The following is a 21425-nucleotide window of genomic DNA, read 5'->3' as shown; positions in this document are numbered from 1 at the left end:
ATTGGATCTCTGCTCTGCCTTCTTATGAGTAGGAGAGTTTTTGTAGCCCAGCGGGCGTTTTTTTATAACTAATGAAAGGATCTTTTCTCGGAAAAAAAAAAAGTCCAATCTTGAGACTTGGTTGCCATGCACAGCAGAGCCAAAGTCAAGCCAATATCTTGGTCTAGCCGCACACAAGCAGCTACAGACTAGCCATTTTTTGGCCTCGGCACACACGGTGGCCTAGGGCCCAAGAGCCTAGTCACACACACTGAACTTCCCTCCAAGGGCCAGATTTGTTGGTGCATGATGGAGGCAATCCATAAGTGGTGATGCCCAGTTCATAGCCTGAGGGACATGTATACCCCGCCCCCCCTGCCCACCCCCCCCCACCTTCTGATGCAGTCTCCCTCCAAGAGCAGCCAGCCATCGAGGGTGCCCCCCCTCTCGTAATGTTTTATATATGTCATCTCCTCAGAGGGTTGTAGTCTGTTCTCGATCAATCACAAGAGGTCATCACAACCCACCCTAACCAAGAGGTCGTGGGTTCGAGCCCTAACACCGTAGGGTTGTGTGTGTGAGTGGTGTAGCTTCTAGCTCGGCTACATCCCCTCGAAAGGGGGCTTATGCAATTTACTTGAAAAGTTACGTGAAGAAAGAAGTCGTTACAATCCATTTAAAGAGAAAACAACAATTTCATTAATCTTGCAACAGACTATTGACATAAAAGGTTTACCTTCAGCTCCAGCTGCTGCTTTTCCCACTGGTATTGCTTACACCTGCATTCAAAGAATTGCATATTGAGTATGGTCATACACAAGGTCAAAGTTCTGCATTTGCCTCCAAATAGCACACTGATGACACACATGCACACACACGTATACACGCATCAAAATTCCAGTCCAAGAGGGTAGGTAGTTATCTTACCTCAGTTTTAATTGCTCCACTTCTTCCAAACTATCTAGTGCATCTGAGGTACTATGAGAAGATGGCATATTGTCAATGCTACCCGCCGCTATACCTCCACTTTGCTGTATCAAAGCAACAGGAACAGTGAATTGCTGTTTTGGAAAAAAAAAAAAAAGTAAGAAGCAAGCAGGCATGCCCCCCACCCATCTACCCACCCTATAAGAACAAATTCCTATCCAAGAAATAGAAAGACTGTAAGTCATCTCCTAGTCAAACTAGGAACTCTACAAGAACAAGCCATCAGAACCTGAAGGTCAGAGAGAATCGATGTGTTGCCTTGCATAGCTGGAGACACCTGTCGCTTTGAAACTGGATCCACAGTCTGCAAGTTGGCTTCAGCAGCTAGCCTTTTACCTACAACCTCCTGCTGGCCAACCATGTTCTGATAAACTCTGCCACTATTGATGACCCCTTGTGTATGCAAGTTATTATCAGAGCAATCACTTTGAAAGGAATTGGCCACATTACTACATCCATCAGATGTTGTATCTGCATGCTTCCACAGCATCTCCACATCAGACCCTGGCTGAGGTGGAGTAGAAGGAGCTGAAGACCATATGCCTGGACTCTTGAAAGGGTTCTTGAAACTTATATCAGCCACTGATCCATGTAGTTGACGTGCTGAGGATACATTCATTTGAGGGGAGACAGGTTTTCCATCCAGCATCACATCGGGATGGCACCAGTTTGTGCCTTCAGTAGTTTTTTGACTTTCTTTAGTCCTTGGTGGAAACACACCCATTTCACCTGCACCATTTGTAGCCCCTAAAGAAGCCCGGAACTCAAAGGGATTCTGACTTCTGAAAGCACTAGAATGAGAAGAGAAGTGAGATGCTACTCCTAGTAAATGAGCTGGAATTCCTGTTGCAATAACAGCCTGTGGTGGATGGATTCCAGGCTGATTGCTAACATCTTGAACTGAAGAGTATCCAGGAGTGGCAGTAGAGGTGCTAGTGCAGTTGATTCCGGCTTTGCCGATGTGCTTTGGAGGTTGATAGCCAATCAGGTCACAGTGGAGGTTCCTGAAACAATGCTGAAATGACTTAATAAACTGTCTACAGTGAGTTGAAGCAAGACAAGGAATTTGACGATTGAAAAGCTGTTCCATGCAGACAAACAAAATGAGCCTACATGCATTCCTCCTGTAGTGGGTCAATTAGTATGCAGCACTGACTGCTTCTCTAGGAAAGATCTTCAGTTCTTTGAGCTGCTTCTCCTTCTCTGAGACCAAATTTGCTACTCTTTTCTCCCTTGGCTTCCTGCTCAAAACGATGTGGAAGGTGTGTAGAATGGGAAAGGTCGAGGCCTCAAAAAGTGCTTGCATGGTTTCTTGAATGTTGTGTTCGCGTTAAGTTGAATTCATAGACTGTTAATTTGTGGATAGCCTACTCTTGCCCATGCCCATACAGGGCACCTCTGGCAGTTGGCAAACCTACTTAACACCAGCCTATCTAAGCTATTTCGCCTGCCTGCAAGACTGATTTGGCTGCCCTTTCTGTTACTTTTTCTCGGGCTATCGGCAGAGAGCTTGCTCATTCTGTTCCAAACCACTTTCCCATTGGTCTGTGCATCCACCTGTGCAAACATGCAATTTGAAACCTACGTTGTGCACCCCTAAATCTTAAAAAACGCCCCCAGAAAAAGCACCAGTCACCTCGTATACTGCCCATAGGTTTTTTTAAAAGCTTGGCCCCCTGCACCACTGCAAAAGAAATCAAAACTTTTTTATAAACTGAGTAAAACACTTGAAGCCCATTCTAGTGACCTGAACATCTATCAAAGCAGCCCACTCACTTGGCATGTCCAGCACATGGCAACTGAAGCCCATGTTCTTCTCATTATAGCAACAATCTTCTCTAAAGACAAAAGCCTATGGTGCTTTTTCTGATCTTCCCTGCTGCTCTGTCTGGAAATTCTGATACGTCTTATCCTGCTTACCATGGACTCGGAGTTCTGGGATAAGACAATGGATTTATTAAGTCTCGAGTCGTCAATACTTTGTCAGAGGTTTTAGGATCTCGCTTCAGCCCAAACAGAGATTTCAAAAAGACTAGGTTCAAGCCTCTCACAGCCAGGCAGCACTGCCTTGGCAGACATGCGTTGCCAGACACTGCTATCGATGCCCTGTCTATCTTTCCAATGACCTTGTCCTCACTCGAGATACTGGCAGGTCTAATATCTCCTATGGACCACTCCAAGATTGATAGCAGTGTCAATTTCTAGACCCTATTGCTGATCCCTCTAAGATGGTGCACAGTCTGCCTCCTCTAATCCTCAGGAAGGCTTTTGAAAGCCTTCTATGGATTGACTAAGAAACTGGACCACAGTCCCACCTTGACCACTGCATATATCCTGAAACTCCCATGGGTCTGCCAGTATCATATCTGATTGCCTCATTCCACATAATGGGTCATCTATTAGTGTCACCTCCTCTGGAAGGAAGACTACCTCAAGGAGCCTCTCAAACTGCATCAATTTGTGATGATAGCAGACTAAGGCAAGAGAGAAGCGAACTAATATCAGCTGAGATGCATATCCCTCCAATATTGTGCATCCATCCTTCCCTAGAGGAGGGAGTATGTAAAGTCTCATAAAACCCAAACCCAAAGACTGTCTGACACAGAACCCACTGAGGATCAAAGCTTAAGGCACACCTCCCAGCAATAGAGTCCATCTGGACTCATCCCCAAGCTGGAGGCCATAGCTACATCCTGAGCCCTGCCCCAAATACAGCAAGACTAGGTGTCCCATACTACCTAGCTACACCCCGAGGGTGTCCTCATGCCGAGTAGTCTCGGTGTCACCAAATACGGAAGCATGTACACAGAAAACCTTATCCCATACATAACATCATGGCATCATACATAGCATCTGACATCATCATCATCATCATACTTGGATACCACTAAAACAACAATATGAAAATCTGCACAAACACACAGCACTAGGGGCTGAAGTTGGGCCAGCCCCCCCCCCTAAGGTATCTTTATTACCAACAAAGTGTTCCAGCACAAGAGAATGGGTGCCAGACAGTAAACACTTCTTCGGAGCATCAATAACCAGCCAAAAGACCTGCTGTACAGCAATCGTCCAGCCTTGTAAAGAGGCGAGGAATGGTTGCCTGCTTCAAGGGGGAGAGAAGAATCGCTTTTTGTTGTAGCATCTATGGAGGCAGTCCCCCAGCTATAAAACAGCTCTGTTCATGGTGGACCAGCTCTCTCTAGTTCCCTTGCATGCCCTCTTCACAACTCGCACCAGCCATGCATGTTCCACAGCCGAAAAACAGCTGGAAAGGGAGGCGCCTAGCTGATTTTGGCCCCCCCCTCCCTCAGAATAGCAACTCGTGGAGCTTTTCTTGGATTGAGGGCTGCCCGCTTTGAGTAATGGCCAAGTTTTGTTGAAAATTGGTCCCTTTTGATGTGAACACCTTAAAAACTGTCCACCTGAACATAAGTGTATGTGAACACTTTATAATTTGTCCGCCCAAATTTAAGTGTATGTGAACACCTGCACCCATAAACCTCAGTATAATAAACTATAAGTTGTAAAGTGAGTTTGGGGTCACTTACCACTTGCAAAACACATAAGACCACCGCCTTAGTCCCAAACAGGTGTGCACACACGCGTCCACACGGTTTCCAGGCATCCCCGGAGCCCATGGACCATCACAGGCAAAAATACCAGGCATTATCCAGGCGGTCAAGACAAGTCATTCATGCATGTTAGCACACACACACACATGCTTTATGCATAATATTATGGATTCCATCTCCAAACTTATTCAATTTGTACCGAACCCTTCTCGGGCACCGCCCATACAGGTATAAAAAATGCTCACCAGGGTGTCCACCCTTCCACGAGACTTCTTCAGCATGCCAGGAACTCTCACCAAGGTATCCACCCTTCCATGAAGCCCTTCCACATGTCCTAAGTCATGCCAGGAACTCACACCAGGATATCAATCCTTCCATGGAGCCCTTCCACATGTAACCAATCATGCCAGGAGCTCACACGAGAATCTCAATCCTTCCATGGAGTCCTTCCACACGTACTAACCATGCCTGGAACACACACCAGGGTTTGTACCTACCTGTGTTCCTCCACATGTGCATAGTCAGAAATATGACATCTCCTCGGCTTCTAATTAGTTAACCGCAATTGAAATGCAGCCAAATAAACCTACAGAGGATCCAGATAATCCTTGAAGTAGTCTTCATCTATCCATTTTGCATCCAAAGCGGGGTAGTTCTTAAACTTGACAAGGAACCTGCGGATAAGCCTACCACTAGCAGCTTTTCGTTCCTTATGAAACACAATCTGTTCCGGTTGAAGCACTTCTTCAAGCTCATCGATTTTGGGTTGGTCCTCAATAACTGGCTCCAGTGGCTCAGGACCCACATATTTCTTGAGGAGGCTAACATGAAAAGCATTGTGTATGCACCAATGTTCAAGCAAAGCAAGCCTAAAAGCCACCTCAATAATCCATTCCAATACCTGGAATGGCCCATAGTACCTGGGAGACAGCTTTGGACATTTGCCTTCCTTGCCAGGTTGCTTCCAAAGGCATGCCTTCTCAAACTTGAGAAGCACCCAATCACATCCATTTACCTGTGATGTTTATCTGCAGCTTTCTTATGCTTTTCCGAGTTCTTTGTATGGCTGTCCGTACCTGTGAGAAAGCTGTATCCAGATCTGTAACATACTCATCTGCAGCAAAGATTTCATCCTTTGTCCGAAGGATAGGTGGAAGCACCACTTTGCTATAAACAATCTCAAAGGGTGTTTTCCCAGTTGAGGTGTGCACCGTATTGTTATAAGCAAACTCCACAAGAGGCAAGTACTTCTCCCAATCTAATTTCCGCTCAGCCACATAACATTTGAGCAAATCAAGTACATCTAAATTTGCAATTTCACTCTATCCATCCATCTGAGGATGATACACTGATGAAAAATTCAGCTTTGTGCCCATATTATCAAATAAAGCCCGCCAAAAAAAACTTGTGGTTCTCGGATCGCGATCTCCCACAATACTCTTACGCATACCATGATGCTTGAAAATCTGGGCCAAGAATACCCTCGCTATGTCCTCAGGCTTAATATTCTTTTGTACAGGAATGAAATGAGCCTGCTTGTTGAACCTGTCTATGATGGTCCACATGGCATCATTTCCCTGCTGCGTTTTAGGCAAATCCATAGCTATGGACTCCTATGGCTAATCCGGAATAGGCAACGGTTGAAGCAAACCGGGTGCCTTATGCCTGTCAAACTTCACTTTCTGACAAACCATACATTCGCGCACATATACATCTATGTCTTTGTGCATGTTTGGCCAAAAAAAGTACCTCTCCAAAGCTTGCGTAGTGGCAAGAATTCCTCTATGCCCTACGTACGGCGGTGCATGGCATTCATCCATCACCTTAACCCGTAAATCCTTATGCACACAAACGATTTTGCATCATCAAATATCCATCCCGTATGCAATAGTTCGGGCCTGAAATGCCCTGCTATAAATCAGCCCATACAAGTTGAAAATCCTCATCCGTATCATACGAGCTTCGCATATCGGAAAGGTCCTGATGATAGGCAACAATGACAGCATGTACCTGTGGCATTCTAGAAAGAACATCTGTCACTACATTCTTTTTACCAAGTGTATGCAAAATCTAAAAATAAAAGAGAGGAAATTTGCCCATCTCATATGCTTCTCTGATAATTTAGTTTGCGTCAAAAAGTACCGCAAAATCTGCTGATCCGTTTTGACAACAAATTCAGTCCCAAGAAGATAATGCTTCCATACGGTAAGGGCATGAATAACTGCCAATATCTCTATTTCATAAACCCCACATGCATCACATTCAACTGAGAAGGGTTTATGTAAATCCAGAATAACCAATACGGATCCTGATATTATACAGGCTTTCAACTTATGGAAAGGTTCCTTCTCTACATCATCCCACTTAAAGACAGCTTTCTTCTTAGTGAGGTGAAGCAAAGGTGAGGCAATCTCAAAGAAATGTCCGATAAACCTCTTGTAATATGCACATAATCCAAGAAAACTTATGACTTGGTGAACCGACCTCAACTCTCGCCCATCCTGAATAGCCTGTATTTTGCTTGGATCCATACGTACCCCATCCTTGGATACAAAATGGCCAAGATAATGAATCTCAGATAAGAAGAATTCACTCTTCTTACCATTTATGTAGAGCTTATGCTGTCTAAGCTCTTCAAAAACCATCGCCAAGTGTTCTCTATGCTCTTCCTCATTCTTTGAGGAGACAATGATTGTTGGGTGTTGGACTCACACACTCACACACACAAACCTTCACATTAGGGTTAGGTGCAGGATGGAAAAGCTCACACAGAAATGAGAGAGAGAGAGGGAGAGCCAAAAGTGTGGTATCCACAAAATGCAAGTCAACCCTTGCATGTGTGCCACATTCATATAATATAGAAGTACAAAATATCCTTTCACACTTGATGTCCAAGGGGAAAAACCACATGGAAAAAAGTGCCCTTGGTTAAGCCCTGTTCACACATAGCACTACCATAAGTGAGCATATGCCCACAAATCCCCCCTTAGTGGAAGTGTGAACCTGTACAAGGTAGCAGATCACTCTCTGTAGGAGAGTAAGCCCAAAGCTTTGCGGAAAGCTTCAAACTTTTCTCAAGGTAAAGCCTTTGTGAATAGATCTGCAACATTATCCTATGTAGGGCAATAAGATAAACCGATCTCCCCTGCATGTAGCCTCTCTCTGACATAGTGATAATGAATCTCAATGTGCTTGGTACGTGCATGAAATACTGGATTTCGTGCCACGGCCATAGCACTCTGGCTATCAGTGAGAATGGTGGTGGGTGTCTGCTGACACTCACGAAGATCAGCCAATAGTCTCCTCAACCATACACAATCTACTGTAGCTGTGAAGACTGCCCTGTACTCAGCCTCACAAGTAGATGTAGCAACAGTGGGTTGCTTTTTACTTAACCAAGATATGCATGAACTGCCAAGAAAAAAACAATTCCCACTGGTGGATTGCCTGGTATCATAATCACCAGCCCAATCTGAATCATTGTATGCATAAAGCTGCAAGTTGCCCCCCCTGGGATAGAACAAACCAAGATCCAGGGTACCCTTAAGATAACGAAAAATGCGTTTGACTGCTTTCCAATGCTTTGTGCCTGGGCTGTGCATGAATTTGCTCAACAAAGACACTCCAGAAGATATGTTTGGCCTCTTGTTATACAAGTAAATGAGGCATCCCACTGCCTGGCTGTAAATGCCAGCCTCAAAAGGCTCTCCAATATCATGCATAGGAAGCCGTACACCTGGTTCTACCGGAGTAGAAATGGGCTTACATTCATCTATGTGAAACCCTTTTAGCAAACTTTTTATGTACTTAGTTTGCTGCATAACAATGCCATCATCTTTATGCATAAACTGTATGCCGAGATAGTAGTCTAAAGGTCCCAAATCTGACATATCAAATTCAGCTTTCAAATCAGCTTTGAAATCTGAAATTTGTACTTTGCTAGTATCTGTAATGAGCATGTCATCTACATACAAGATGACTATGAGAATATCGGCATCGGTTTTCTTCACACACAATGTGCTTTCAGCTGGACTATTCTCATAACCTTGGCTGGTTAGATGAGCATGTATCTTATCATACCAAGCTCTTGGAGCTTGCTTTAACCCATACAATGCTTTGTGTAACCTGCATACTTTATGTTCCTCACCAGGAACTACAAAACCAATGGGCTGATTTACATATACTTCCTCCTGTAAATCCCCATTTAGGAATGTAGTTTTGATGTCCAATTGATGCACTTTCCAACCTTTATGTGCAGCCAATGCAATCACTGATCTTATTGTGGTCATTCTCGAAGTAGGAGCAAAAGTCTCTTCATAATCTATTCCCTTTTTTTGGGAGTAGCCTTTAGCCACAAGTCTTGCTTTGTACCTGTCAATAGTACCATCAGACTTTCTTTTGACTTTGTACACCCACTTTGTTCCAATGACATGCTTGCCTTTAGGCAATTCCACAAGATCCCATGTATTGTTCTTCATGATAGAAGAAATTTCAGCTTGCAGAGCTTGCAACCAATGCTCATTCTCATGTGCTTCTTCATAAGAAGAAGGCTCTTCTGAATCAAAGAGACCACCCATTGCTAATGCAGACTCCCCATGATGTATATTCAAAGCATGGCTGGAACTAGCCCTTGTTCTACCTGTGAGTGGAGCTGCAAGTTTGCTTTCTTGTAAAGTTTTCAGCAACCATCTTGGCACTGACTTGGCTGTGTCTATGGCTGTTTACTCTTCCCTGACAAGATCTTCCACTTCTTCCATAGAAGGGGGCTGAATGGCTGGCTGTTCCACATGTTGTACATGAGGATTTTGTTGTGTTGGGGCTGGCTGATCTGAATCCCCCCTAATTGCAATGGGTAAAAGTCCATCAAACATGTCCTGTATGCTTGTATCATTGCTTTTATACAAGCTGTACATGGGCTGTTCTGAATTTTCAGCAAATACCACATCTCTACTGACAAAAATCCTTCGTGTAGTTGGATTATAAAGACGGTATCCTTTGCTTTCATTGCTGTAGCCCACAAAAATGCATTTAATTGCTTTGTCATCTAGCTTTGTTTGGAGTTGTTCTGGCACATGTGCATATGCCAAACACCCAAACGTACGCATATAGTCCATTGTTGGCTTTCGGCTATACCAAGCCTCAAATGGTGTTATGGTTTTCAAAGCTTTTGTTGGACACCTGTTCAACACATGAGTTGCACACATTATAGCTTCCATCCAAAATTTGTGAGGCAACTTTTGTGCTTTCACCAGCATCATTTCGTCCAGCAGAGATTCGCGAGTTTTTTTCTTTTTTGCAAATAGCAACAATTGAAGTCGTAATTGGGAATTTTTGTCAGAAAATTGGGGCTTTCGTGATTAAGCACTAATTGAAGTCTCTAAACACTTCATACAAGGGATTTTGTCAGGCTTTTGTTCAATTAGCCATTTAGGGCTTTCAGGGCTTTTGTCTCTCAGCCAATTAGAGGAATTTTAGGGTTTTTTGCATACAACCAATTTTTTTTGGGATTTCAATTAAAGGGCTTCTTGTCAAAAAATTTGGGGATTTCTTGGTGGATTCTGAAGCATCTCATTGCACTTCCATCCCTTAGTACATTCATCAGCTCATTTCAGTATACATTTTTTCAGTATTTTCTTATCTGCATATTTAGTTTGTGTGCTACAAGCTATCAGCACTTCGCACGTGCCAAACACGTGAGCATCCCAAGCACTGTTGGACCTTAGCACAGCATCACAAGCACTACACAAAAACACTAGCAAAATCCACTACTCAAGCATGCAAACATGAGTGGTGCAAATACATATAAACTTGGAAATTTTCCGTTCTCAATACTTTTCTCAACGTCAACTCTCACTGGCCGAACGTTCAGGAGAAAGGGATTAGGACCAAATGGTGACACAAGCCATGGAGTATAGACTACAATTGAAAGAAGACCGAAGAGGGAGATGTGAAGATGACGAGACCTTTTTCCACCCCATCAACTGGAGGACTTCTTCGAATCCAATAAAGCCTTTAAAGGTCACCTAAGTTAGTATGGCGGTAAAATCAATCCCACCACATTACATTGTTGGATTCACCAGTTTGATGCTTCCTTTGTTGCAATTACTAGAACGGATAGGTAGAAAGTTGTCGTGGTTAAGTGTCACCTCACTCGCAATGCCATTGTATGGTGGCAATCCTGGTCCCAGGCCCACATCGAGGATGGAATGGCAACTTATGAGTGGGATCAGGTCTTTACCACCACATCACCTCGCTAGACTCAACGATGGGTTTAAAGGTTTGCGACAACATTCACAGACAATCATTTAGTTTGCCAACAAGGTAACCATCTTGCCTTACAGTTAAGGAAATCGAATGACAACAAGAAAGGGGCTTTCTTGTATGGGCTTGGCCCACTAATTCAATGGATGAGCATATGTTTGAGCCCACTTCATTTGATCACACAGTCTCGCTTTCTCAGAACGCCGAAAAGAAGCTTGATTTCAGGAAGCCCTAGACCACCCAACCCCACCCTCCAAAGGCTCAAAATATAGGGAATAAGGAGCAAACCTCGAGGGAAACCCCAAGGCAGATTTCTGAAGCTTCCACTTTCACAACTGCCACACCTACACCCAAATCAAGGCCAAGAGGGCATCATTGGCAGCGGCCACTTAAACCGAACAAAAAGGGTATCACACAATACGGCATGCCATCAGGCAATGCCCCAAGAAACCAACTCCTTCTACAACGGCCTCAACCAAAGAGGGCATCATTGGTGGCCACAAAAACGGCACAATATCAACGTCAAAATCGTTGTTTCTAGTACCATACACGAAACCAACTCCTTCCACCGCGGCCGCAACCTAGGCACTTGTTGCCGAGGCCGACCCAATAGAGTCTCCCCCACCCGATCCAGTTCTTTCATTTGTAGGCACAAACCTCCCATGACCTAGAAGCTCAGCAACAAGGGAATTCATTAAAGGAAGAACAACTCCTTAAGGGTTGTGGCACTCTAGCAGGACAAACAATCTTAGTCTTGTTTAACTACAGAAGTACCAAAGACGTTATTTCCGAGCAGGTTGATCAACTAGCTCGCTTGGATTTGACACCTCACTAAACAGTCACTGGATTTAGCAACAGAACGAGTCTACATGTTCAGTGTGTTGCACAGAGTGCAACACTCGTATTCTCTCATGTGGAATTTAAGCACGATTTCTTAGTCACACCAAAGATTGGTGCATACGTGATTTTGGGTGTAAATTCATTTAGACAAAACAAATCACAGTTTAAATGGCATAACTTCGTGGGAACTTCTTCAAGGAATCTCCCTGAAGGCACCCCATCTAAAGCATCTTTTGGCATAGTGCTTTCAAAGGTGCAGATGGTAAGTCTAGTTCTTAGGCAGGGTGGATGGGCTAGGTGGTAGCATCTTCTTTGCATCGGGGTCTCACCACCTTCACTCCAAAGGGGGGTTGGTTGGGTATTTCAGAGTCTCATGTGTCCTATATGTCTACTCGGTGTACCTCTCAGTTATCTATAGGTGTTTGTATGGGTGTGAACACCTCATATATGCGTAAGTGCACCTACATGTGTGTGAAGGCCCTCTTATCTCGATAAGGTAAGTGTGCCATGTGTCATGTCCCCATGTGTGCATGTGATTTATGTGAGTCAAAAGATAAGGTTTGCAACCTATAAAAGTATGTACTTGGTGTACTTCATATCAATCTAATCAAAGTACTATTGAGTCGTGCATACCAAAGCACAAGACCACAATACCTCCTGCCATTCCGGACGGGTAACCATTTTCTGGCAGTCACATTTAATACGCAAGACCCTAAGGAAGTTGACACAAGATTCAATCCCGCATTGTTGAAAGATTTGCCAACAATATTGCCAACCCCGCCGTCAAAAACTAAAAGCAAGAGGGGATGACATGTATCCCGCACGTGGATGCCATGGATATACTACACCAACCAAAGTGCAAGGTCCTAAGGCTGGACACCAAGTATTTTGTGAGCCCTTGTCCACGGACGAGTCACCGGTGTACCACCAAGGGGTGGTAGTGTCGTACATGTCCTACATGAGGCACACGTCAGTATCATTCGCACCCCACACTCATTTGTAACCCTCTTGTATGATGTAATGTGTCTTGTCATCCTGAGCACTTATTAGGCCACTTGATTGGGTTCCAGTTGTCCAATCAAGGCACTAGCAAGAAGGGCCAGAAAGAAAAAGGCATAGCAGAGAACATGGGCAGGCCAAAGGACTGATAGAAGAGGGGCCGAGAAAGAAAGAAAGATATATTAAGCGTCTACTAAAGACCCAATGGGCCTATGAGAACAAAGTGATACAATGATGTCCATGGCATATCTCATCATGGAATGGAAAATAAAACAGAAAGAAAACATAAATATAGCTATCTTACTGGGGTGATACAAAACTGTCCATGGGAGGTTTTGCCTTGCATGACATTTTTCTTTTCGCTCTTCTTTTGTGGCGACTATGGGCAGCATCATCCTCTCCACAAGGGGTCTCGTTCTTCTCGTTCTCTTGTTAGGGATTTCTGGATCCCAATCGGATAGCGCCGATCGACAGGCAGCTTGCAGTAACACCTGCGCAGAAGTGCAGTGCAACTAGTGTACCTGTTGTACCAGATTGTACTTAATGTACCAAGACATGTACTTGTTGTACCAGCTCTTGGAATACGTTATGGCAAGTTTTGTGGAGTTGGTTGGACAGGATGTGCTGGTGAAAAAATAAAATTGTCTCGGGACCAAAGTACATCAGAGAACTGTCGATCTGCTCCTGCGAGCTCCTCCTCATCCCCCTCCCGTCTACCTTCCCCCTGCTGCTTCTCGCCGTCGCGCGCCCCCCTCTCCCCCCCCCGCCTGTCCCCCGCCATCTCCTTCGCCTCTCTCCCCCGCCTCCTTCCTCGCTTCCTCCCCCGCCATCTCTCCCCCCCGCCTCCTTCCTCGCTTCCTCCCCCGCCATCTCTCCCCCCCCCGCCTTCTCCTCCGCTTCGCGGCTCTTCAACCCGCCTTCTCCCTCTCCTCCCCCTCTGTCTCGCCCCTCCTCCCACCGCTAGCTCCCCCGCCTCAGCTCCCCCCTCCCCCCCCCCCCGCTCCGCTCCCGCTATCCTCTCTCTTTCCGCCTCTCCGTTTCCTCGTAGGGCTGTCCCTCCCGTTGGTGACCCCGGTCTCTGGCCTTTTCCCTCTGGAGGACTCCATGGAAGCCGCTCCGACTACCCCTGCCGATTCCGGTCTCCGTCTGGAGTTCACAGATGCAGATCATCAGTTGTTTGTTTCCACAGTATCCGCTCTTGAGGCCTCCTCCTTGGTCTGCAAGATAGTGGGTAGCCGTCTGATGCGGAGAGAGCTTCGCAACCTTTTGCAAGGCAGCCTCGTTGGCGTGCCTGCCAAGATCGTCAGCGTCGATTTTTTGGGACGTGGCTACTACCAGGTGGATTTCGAGTCCCCCCAGGCAGCTCAGACGGTGCTGGCTCGGAGCCCCATTGCCCTCCGCTCATCCCGGGCGTTCCTGGCGCGATGGACTCACGGTTTCGACCCCGCTTCTGACCCGCTAGCAGGCGCGACAGGTTTCCCCATCACTATCTGCTTTCCTGGACTCCGCAGGGAGTACTTGCCCCTCTTGTCATCCATTGGCAAGGCGTTCGGGCAGGTGGTGGAGACGCCTCAGACATCGGCTTCAGTGATAGCTCGGGCAGCAGGACTCCCGGCCATTCGTGTTGTGGTTCCGTCACCGGAGTCCCTCCCGAAGACGATCCTCCTCCCTTGTCTTTCTGGAGGACATCTGATACAACGCGTGGAGTATTCGGGCCTCCCCGGCCAGTGCTACATCTGTCGGGAGATGGGCCACCTCGCACGCGCCTGTCCCCGCAAGGGGGTTCATCCTTCACGCTCTGCCGCCTCTGGACCCCCTTCAGGAGGCCCGAGGGGTGGCCATCCACCTCAGAGACCGGACATCCCTGGCTCGTCTCAGCAGGCGCCATCATCTGACGAGCAGGCTCCGGCGGAGGATGCCGCGCAGACCCGGGAGGCTGGCGGATGGCAGGAGGTTCGCCGGCGGAAACGCCCGGCCCGCAGGGACCATCGCAGACGCCAGCAAGCAGCACAGGCTGGCGGACAGGCGACTCCGGCTGGCGTCTAGGCACCTACCCGCACTTATGCTCCAATCAGGGATAGGTGGCCAGCAGGTCCCACCCCGATGGACGAGGATTCAGTCTCAGTGCCCGTTGAGGCAGCCGGTGGAGCCCCCCATGTGGAGACCCCGCTCCCACCTCCCCCCGCGGGGGGCCCCGCCCCCTCCATGGAGCATATTCCTGAGGATCCCGGGCCGCAATCTGCGACCCCCGGCCCCTCTTCCCCTCACTCGAAGAGCACTCCTTCCACACCCCCCTCTCCCCCCCCCCCAGGCCCCCCCCTCCCGCCTCCCCCGGCGGCCCCCCCTGACACCTCTCCTCTGGCAGATGCCTCTCCATCCTCTCCTCGCTCTCCCCCCTCCTCTCCGCGAGCCACCATCCCTCCCTCAGCCTCTCCAGGTTACTCCTCCAGACCACCCACTGCCCCGGGGCAGCGCAGCAGGGTAGGCCAGAGTTCAGTTCAGCGGCGGCTGTTCCACCGCCACTCCGGGCCGGTGGAGATGGCGATCCTAGCTTCGCCCGCCACAGAGTTCTCTCCAGCCTCCCCTAGGGGGCCCCCGCGAGTGATGGGGCTCCCAGTGGATTACGGTTTTTTCAGGTGTCTCCAGCTGGATGCTGGCCCGTTCGAGACACTGGTCGCGCCCTTGCGAGTTTGCGTGGTGTGCCATCCCTCTCGTTCTCCTTCAGTGGTGAGCAGCACGGTGGCCTTCTCCTTTCCTCTCAGTGTTGCCCCAGACACAGCATGGGATTGCAACTCTGTAGAGAAGGTTTTGCGTGATCAGATACTGGAGTTTTCTCACCACTTCAGTGACTTGGGGCTCACGGACCTATTGCAGACCCGATTACACTCAGCCCGCATGAGCTTGTTTGGTATAGGAGATTGGCGGGCGGATCCGGTCCACACCTCAGTTGAGGCGGTGCTACTGATCCTCCTCCACGCCGCCCCGAGGATGCAGCCTACCTTTAGATATATATATGCAGAGGATTGGTCTCACGCCTATGCCCTGGACAGGGCGAAGGTGGAGTGGGGCTGGACACAGAGACAGGTCACCCTCTTTTTGGAGAGACTCCGCACCCGGACAGACAGTGACTATTCTCCCTCCAAGCCGGCGCCCAAGACTCACAGAGTGGAGGGCAGCTCATCCGGGCCGGCTGAGAGGGGTGAGCCAGTGGCAGCTGCTTCACTTGCCAGAGCTCATTCATGAGGATCCTCTCATGGAACATCCACGGTCTTGGTGGACCTCGCTGCTACATTGGTCGGGGCAGACTTCGCCAGGAGATCCAGAGGGCTCTCGTTGGAGGACCCATAGATATCCTTTTCATCCAGGAGCACCACCTTTCTGCCGGGCGTACCCGCACCTGCGGGAAGATCTTGCCAGGCAGGAGTCACACTTTTTGGTCACCGGCATACGGATCCCAGGGGAACCAGGGTGGAGTATGCATCTCAGTCAGCGAGCAGCTCCTATCCGAGGTGGTGGATTCTGGCACTCTGGTCCAGGGTCGAGCGCAGTGGATCATCCTTCGGGTTGGGGAAGACCGCATTGGCTTCCTCAACTTCTACGCCCCTAATGGGGCGACCGGGAGAGCTGAGTTCTAGAGCACCATTAGGCAGTCCCTCCCCATGGCAGACCATTGGTGCCTAGGGGGGGATTGCAACATGCTGGAGGATGCAGAGGACAGGATGGGGGGCAGCCAGGAGACCATTCATGGGCCGGAGCTAGCTGCCTGGGAGGAACTAGTGCTGCAGGTGAGAGGCCAGGATCCGTGGACTCTCCCGGAGTTTGGCAGGTTGCAGGGGAGTTTATCTTTCTCACGCTCGGATAGACGGGCTACAGGAGTTAACCTTTCCCGCATCGACAGGTTTTACATTGATGAGTGGGCTTGTGATAGAGGTGGCACTGTGGGTATACTTGCAAGCTCCTCGTTTTCAGACCACTTTCCAGTGCTTCTACAAATCGAGGACCCTACGAGAGGAGAGCGAGGCCAGAGCGTCCGGATTCCAGATTGTCTCATAGAGGAGCCCGAGATTGCGACCAGAGTTGAGCAGGTCTGGCAGGAGCTTCAGTTCAGGAGAGGATCGGCAGCCAGCGATCTTGACAGGGGTTCGCAGGAGATTAGTAGGATGCTCAGACAGGCTGCCCTGGACCGTCTGGAGGCTTTCAGAGAGCAGGAGAGGAGCCTGCGGAGGAGTCTAGCTTCCCTTCAGAGACTTCAGGAGAGGGATCCTACGAGCCCTTGGATTTCAGAGCAGATGGAGTCAGCTCGCACAGAGATCAGATCCATCGAGGAGAGGAGGGTGGAGTTCCGATTCCATGCTCGGGCTTCTTTTTGGACACAGGCTGGAGACAGAGTGACTCGAGATTTCTTTGAGGCGACAGGGCCTCGCTTCAGACGAGAGGGTCTCAGGCGTCTTCGGCAGGCTCATGGCCAGGTAGTGGTGGATCCCCCCAGGGTTCGGGCGATCACCACAGATTTTTACAGGGATCTGCTCTCTGCTGAGCCAGCAGATGACAAGGTGAGAGAGGCTCGGGAGGCAGTCTGGAGCTTCACGAGACCGGTTGTGCCGGCCCATTTGCAGCACTCCCTTCTCTCCCCCTTCTCGGATACGGAACTGGAGGCGGCTCTTCAGGCACTTCCTCGGGGCAAATGCCCAGGAGAGGACGGTCTCTCAGTGGCTTTCTTCCAGAGGTACTGGGGTCTCTTGCATAGGGGTTTCAGATTGGCATTCCAGGAGATCATGGAGTCGGGAGACATGCCGGACAGCATGGCAAAGGGGTTGATTCACTTGATCCCCAAAGAGGGAGGAGACAGACTGGAGATTAGACAGTGGAGACCGATCACCTTGCTAGGCACGCCCTACAAGGTCCTAGCTAAGGCGATCAGCAGGCGGCTTCAGCCTCACCTTCCGGACATCATCCACTCCACGCAGACAGGCTTCATCCAGGATAGGGGCATCCTGGATAACATCTTCTCTTTCTGGGAGGCTACGGCTTTGGCTAGATTTCGGCAGGAGGATCTGGCAGTGCTCCTTCTCGACTTCGAGAAGGCATATGATCGGGTGGACTGGGCCTTCTTGGAAGGCACTATGGAGAGGATGGGCTTCCCCCCTCAGTGGATCCGTGGGGTCTCTGCACTCTACACATCGGCTCATAGCCAGGTGATGATACAGGGCGTGCGCGAAGAGAGGTTCCAGCTCTCGCACTCGGTGCGGCAGGGGTGCCCCTTGGCGCCCTTTCTTTTTCTTTTTGTGGCGGAGGCCATGAGCACTTTCTTGACGGCACAGGATACAGGTTTGCGGGGCCTCCGGCTCCCCATCCGCACCTCGGAGGAGCTCCTAGACTCGGAGTTTGCGGATGACACTGCTGTCTATCTTCAGGGAGGGGAGGAGAACCTCCGCCGCTTCGCCTCAGCCATGGACAGGTTTTGCAGAGCTTCGGGCGCTTTGATCAACTGGCACAAGTCATGTGGGTTGTGGGTCAGTTCTGTGCCCCCCCGACTTGGAGGCCAGTTGATGGGTTTCAGTGGCTGCCCCCCGGCACTATAGTGCGCTATTTGGGATGCTATGTGGGCATTGACATATCTCCGGAGCAGCAGATAGCCCCCCTTCTTCTGAGCATTCGGAAGAAGCTTCTGTATTGGAGTACCGCTCGTTTATCTCTGGCTGGCCGAGTGGTTGTGGCCAACCAGGTTCTGCTTGCTACCATGTGGTACATCACTTCTTGCTGGGCCTTCTCTCGGGCGTGCATTGGCCAAGTGCAGAGGCTCATCAGGAACTTTCTTTGGTCCGATGGCGACGGGCGGCCCGCCAGGGCCAAGGTGGCATGGGCTGTGATCACTCAGCCGAGGGAGAGAGGCGGCCTGGGCATAGTTGATCCTATTTGTCAGAGCCGAGCTTTGCTTGGCAAGTTGGTGGTTCGTGGCCTCCTACCAGGCGCTGAGCCGTGGAAGGAGTTTCTTGTTTCCAGGATTCTCAGCCGCACTCCTTCTCTTAGCGGCCCCTGGACCCCCAGCATCAGGTGGATCTTTACAGAGCAGCGATCCAGAGGAGTGGGCCTTGGCTTCGAGGAGCGTTTTGCAACTAGCCTTCTGAGGGCCTAGGAGCATCTGAGGCCGTCACTCTTCCAGACTCCCCCGGGCACCGATGAGGAGCGCCTGAGGCAGCCATTGATCTGGAACCCCTTCATCCGACTTCCCAGTGGTCATATGGTTGGATCGCGATCTCACGTGTCGTGGGGCCCGTTGAGCTCCGGCCCAACCCAGTCCCTAGACGACTGGATATGTTTTCAACAGCTACCTCTAGAGGTTCAGGAGCGGAGACTCAGCGGGATGAGGGGCAGAGAGTTGATGAGGCAGGACATTGAGGCGGCCATCCCCCGGGAGTGGCGGACTCCAGTACGGGACCCTCCACCTCCACAGTGGATGGGCGTCTTTACTCGGCATGGGATCCTTCTAGCGGTCTGCGGCTCAGCAGAGAGAGTCGCCCCACTCACCTTCGAGGTGGGAGAGGGAGGCCAGCTTCAGAGGACCCGACTAGATTTGGATGAGTTCCAGAGTTGTATCTTTCAGCGGGTGCGGGTGGTCGGCTTTCATCAGAGACAGTGGCATGTAGACCCCTCACCGGCCTCGATAGGGGAGGACTATTCTTGGAGATTATGGGCTTGGGACAGCAGGCCTCTTATTCGCCAGTGGGATCCAGGCGAGTGGCTTTGGCGAGATCCCTACTCGGCCCCTACCAGCCCAGGCACCCCCTTTTTTCAGTACACAGCGAGGCTGGGGCGGCGGATCCAGAGGCACAAGATAGCAGGCACCCCGGCGGCGTCCGAGCATTGGCGGCGACAGGGGCTCTCCCCTGCCTTCCTTAGGGACTTCTGGCAGCGCCTTTGGGCTAGCTTCCGGCCCCGAAAGGTGACGCTTTTTCTCTGGCTTACAGCGCATAGAGGACTGGCTGTGGGGGTTTGGCTGGCTTTTGGCAGACACCCAGCGTCCTACCCTCGGTGCGGCCATGCACAAGAGTCGCAGCGGCACTGCTTATGGGATTGCCCACAGGCACAGCAGGTCTGGCAGCGCGCTCTCAGGATGGTTTTTGCAGGCTCGCCAAGTGAGATGATGGTGACGTGGGGTGCGGTGGCTTGGGCCACGGACAGCGGCCCGGCCCTTGGATACGAGGACGTCCCTGGCAGTGTGACCATCCAGGTCTCTAACAGGGCGATGGCGGTGGTTCCGACGCCAGACTTCTCTTCGGCAGTCTCCCAGGAGGGGGACAGGCACAGATGGGAGATGATCAGCAGCATGACGGCTTGGCACATATGGAGAGCCCGATGCAAGGAGGCCATAGACCGCCCGGCGACTCCACCGGCGGAGGTCATACAGGCCCTCTGGGTGGACATCATTCACACCTTGAGAGGACACTGGGGAAAACTTCAGGGCGACTCAGATCGCATGAGAGATTGCCGCAAGGCGTTCCTCCGCACTTGGCAGCTTGGCCCTTTCCTCATCGCAAGGGGCGAGGATGTCACTTGGCACTACAGGCCTCCAGTTTGGCTCTTCTCACCTCCCGCATGTACTACTAGGTAGCCCCCCCCCCAGAGAGCGGCCAGCCACGGGGGTGGAGCTCCGGTGTTCACTGTGTTTATTATCCCTCCTTGTGAGGTGAGCTTTGTAGCCTTATGGTGTTTTCTCATTAACTAATAGAAGGATCGTTTTTACCAAAAAAAAAAAACTGTCCATGGGAACTCGTCATGGAATACTAAGAACATAAAAACATGGGAGCAACATCAGCTCCGAGTAGCTGGTATACCACTCTCCAAAATGTCAAGCATGGGGCTGACGAGTATGGCCGGGGATTGAGGGGCACAGGATTGAAAGGCAACAAGGGGTGGGCAGGAAGGGCTCTACCATCTACAGCGCCATTTGAATTTTGGACAGCCTATTGAGGAAATACACTGCCATGGGCATGCTTTGATAGAGACACATGGCATTGAGCCGGTAACAACATGCTATTGCACCACAACTCAGCTTAGACCCAGAAAACAGGCAAAAGTAAATTCGAGGTTCTCTAGATACTTGTATTGATGTCAATTTTATTCCACCTTAAGAAGCCAGCTTTTTTATTTAATTTTCTTTCAGCATTTTACCACTTCGTATCAATGTAGTAACATTCTCCCAAAGACACTTGAAGATATTTTCTTCCTTCCTTTCTTTCTTCCACAGGCTCTAAGGAAAAACAGAATAGTAGGAACCAAGGACCACTAATCAAGCACAAGACTCGACTCCTCTTCTTCCAAACCCCCCCCCATACACTATCATAGCACAGGCTACATGGTCTCATCAAAGCTGTCGAATGGCAAATGTAAGAATAGATAAGGCAGACTTAGGGGTTCATCTGTCAAGCTCTCCAAGGGACAGCTCAATGTCTCATCCTGGAGGCTTCACATTTAGATGCATGGGATTTATAACATGACAAACTGCAAGTTTCTTAAATATGTGACATCCAAGAGGGGAGCATAAACCCGTGTGCAAAGCTCATGTCAATAACAAGAACTTCAAGAAAAAATAGATAATCCTTGCATATAATCCTCACCAGTACTCCACCGTCATTGATTTCAGACGTCCTTCCAAGCGTTGTAATACAGGGGTCCTCTCAAAGTCTTGCTTATCATGAGCAGGCTCCATAAAATTGGCTTCTAGAACACCTGCCAGTACAACATGGGAAAAAAAATTTTTGGAATTGCAATTGCGAAAGGTGC

At 49.5% G+C, this 21425-nt stretch overlaps 1 protein-coding gene across 2 annotated transcripts in view; it reads right to left on the bottom strand.

The window, feature by feature from the left end:
- LOC147627795 (uncharacterized) overlaps positions 1 to 21425 on the bottom strand; it is a 110138-nt gene that overhangs the window by 9937 nt on the left and 78776 nt on the right. The window contains exons 15-18 of one of the 2 annotated variants that reach the window (XR_015268330.1): positions 21260 to 21371; positions 1225 to 1970; positions 907 to 1010; positions 716 to 758 (exon numbers count right to left, since the gene is read on the bottom strand). Coding sequence is in view for 1 of the 2 variants with exons in the window: in XM_086814772.1 (XP_086670898.1) it covers positions 716 to 758; positions 907 to 1010; positions 1196 to 1970; positions 21260 to 21371 (1034 nt within the window). In the remaining variant the exon portion in view is untranslated. Of the gene's footprint in view, positions 1 to 715; positions 759 to 906; positions 1011 to 1195; positions 1971 to 21259; positions 21372 to 21425 lie in introns of both variants that reach the window. The other variant, XM_086814772.1, reaches the window with a different exon arrangement.

Source organism: Cibotium barometz, chromosome 20 (genome assembly GCF_041138505.1).
Source record: "Cibotium barometz isolate CiBa-2024 chromosome 20, ASM4113850v1, whole genome shotgun sequence".
Lineage (NCBI taxonomy): Eukaryota > Viridiplantae > Streptophyta > Polypodiopsida > Cyatheales > Cibotiaceae > Cibotium > Cibotium barometz.
This window is presented reverse-complemented; position numbering and strand designations above follow the sequence as displayed.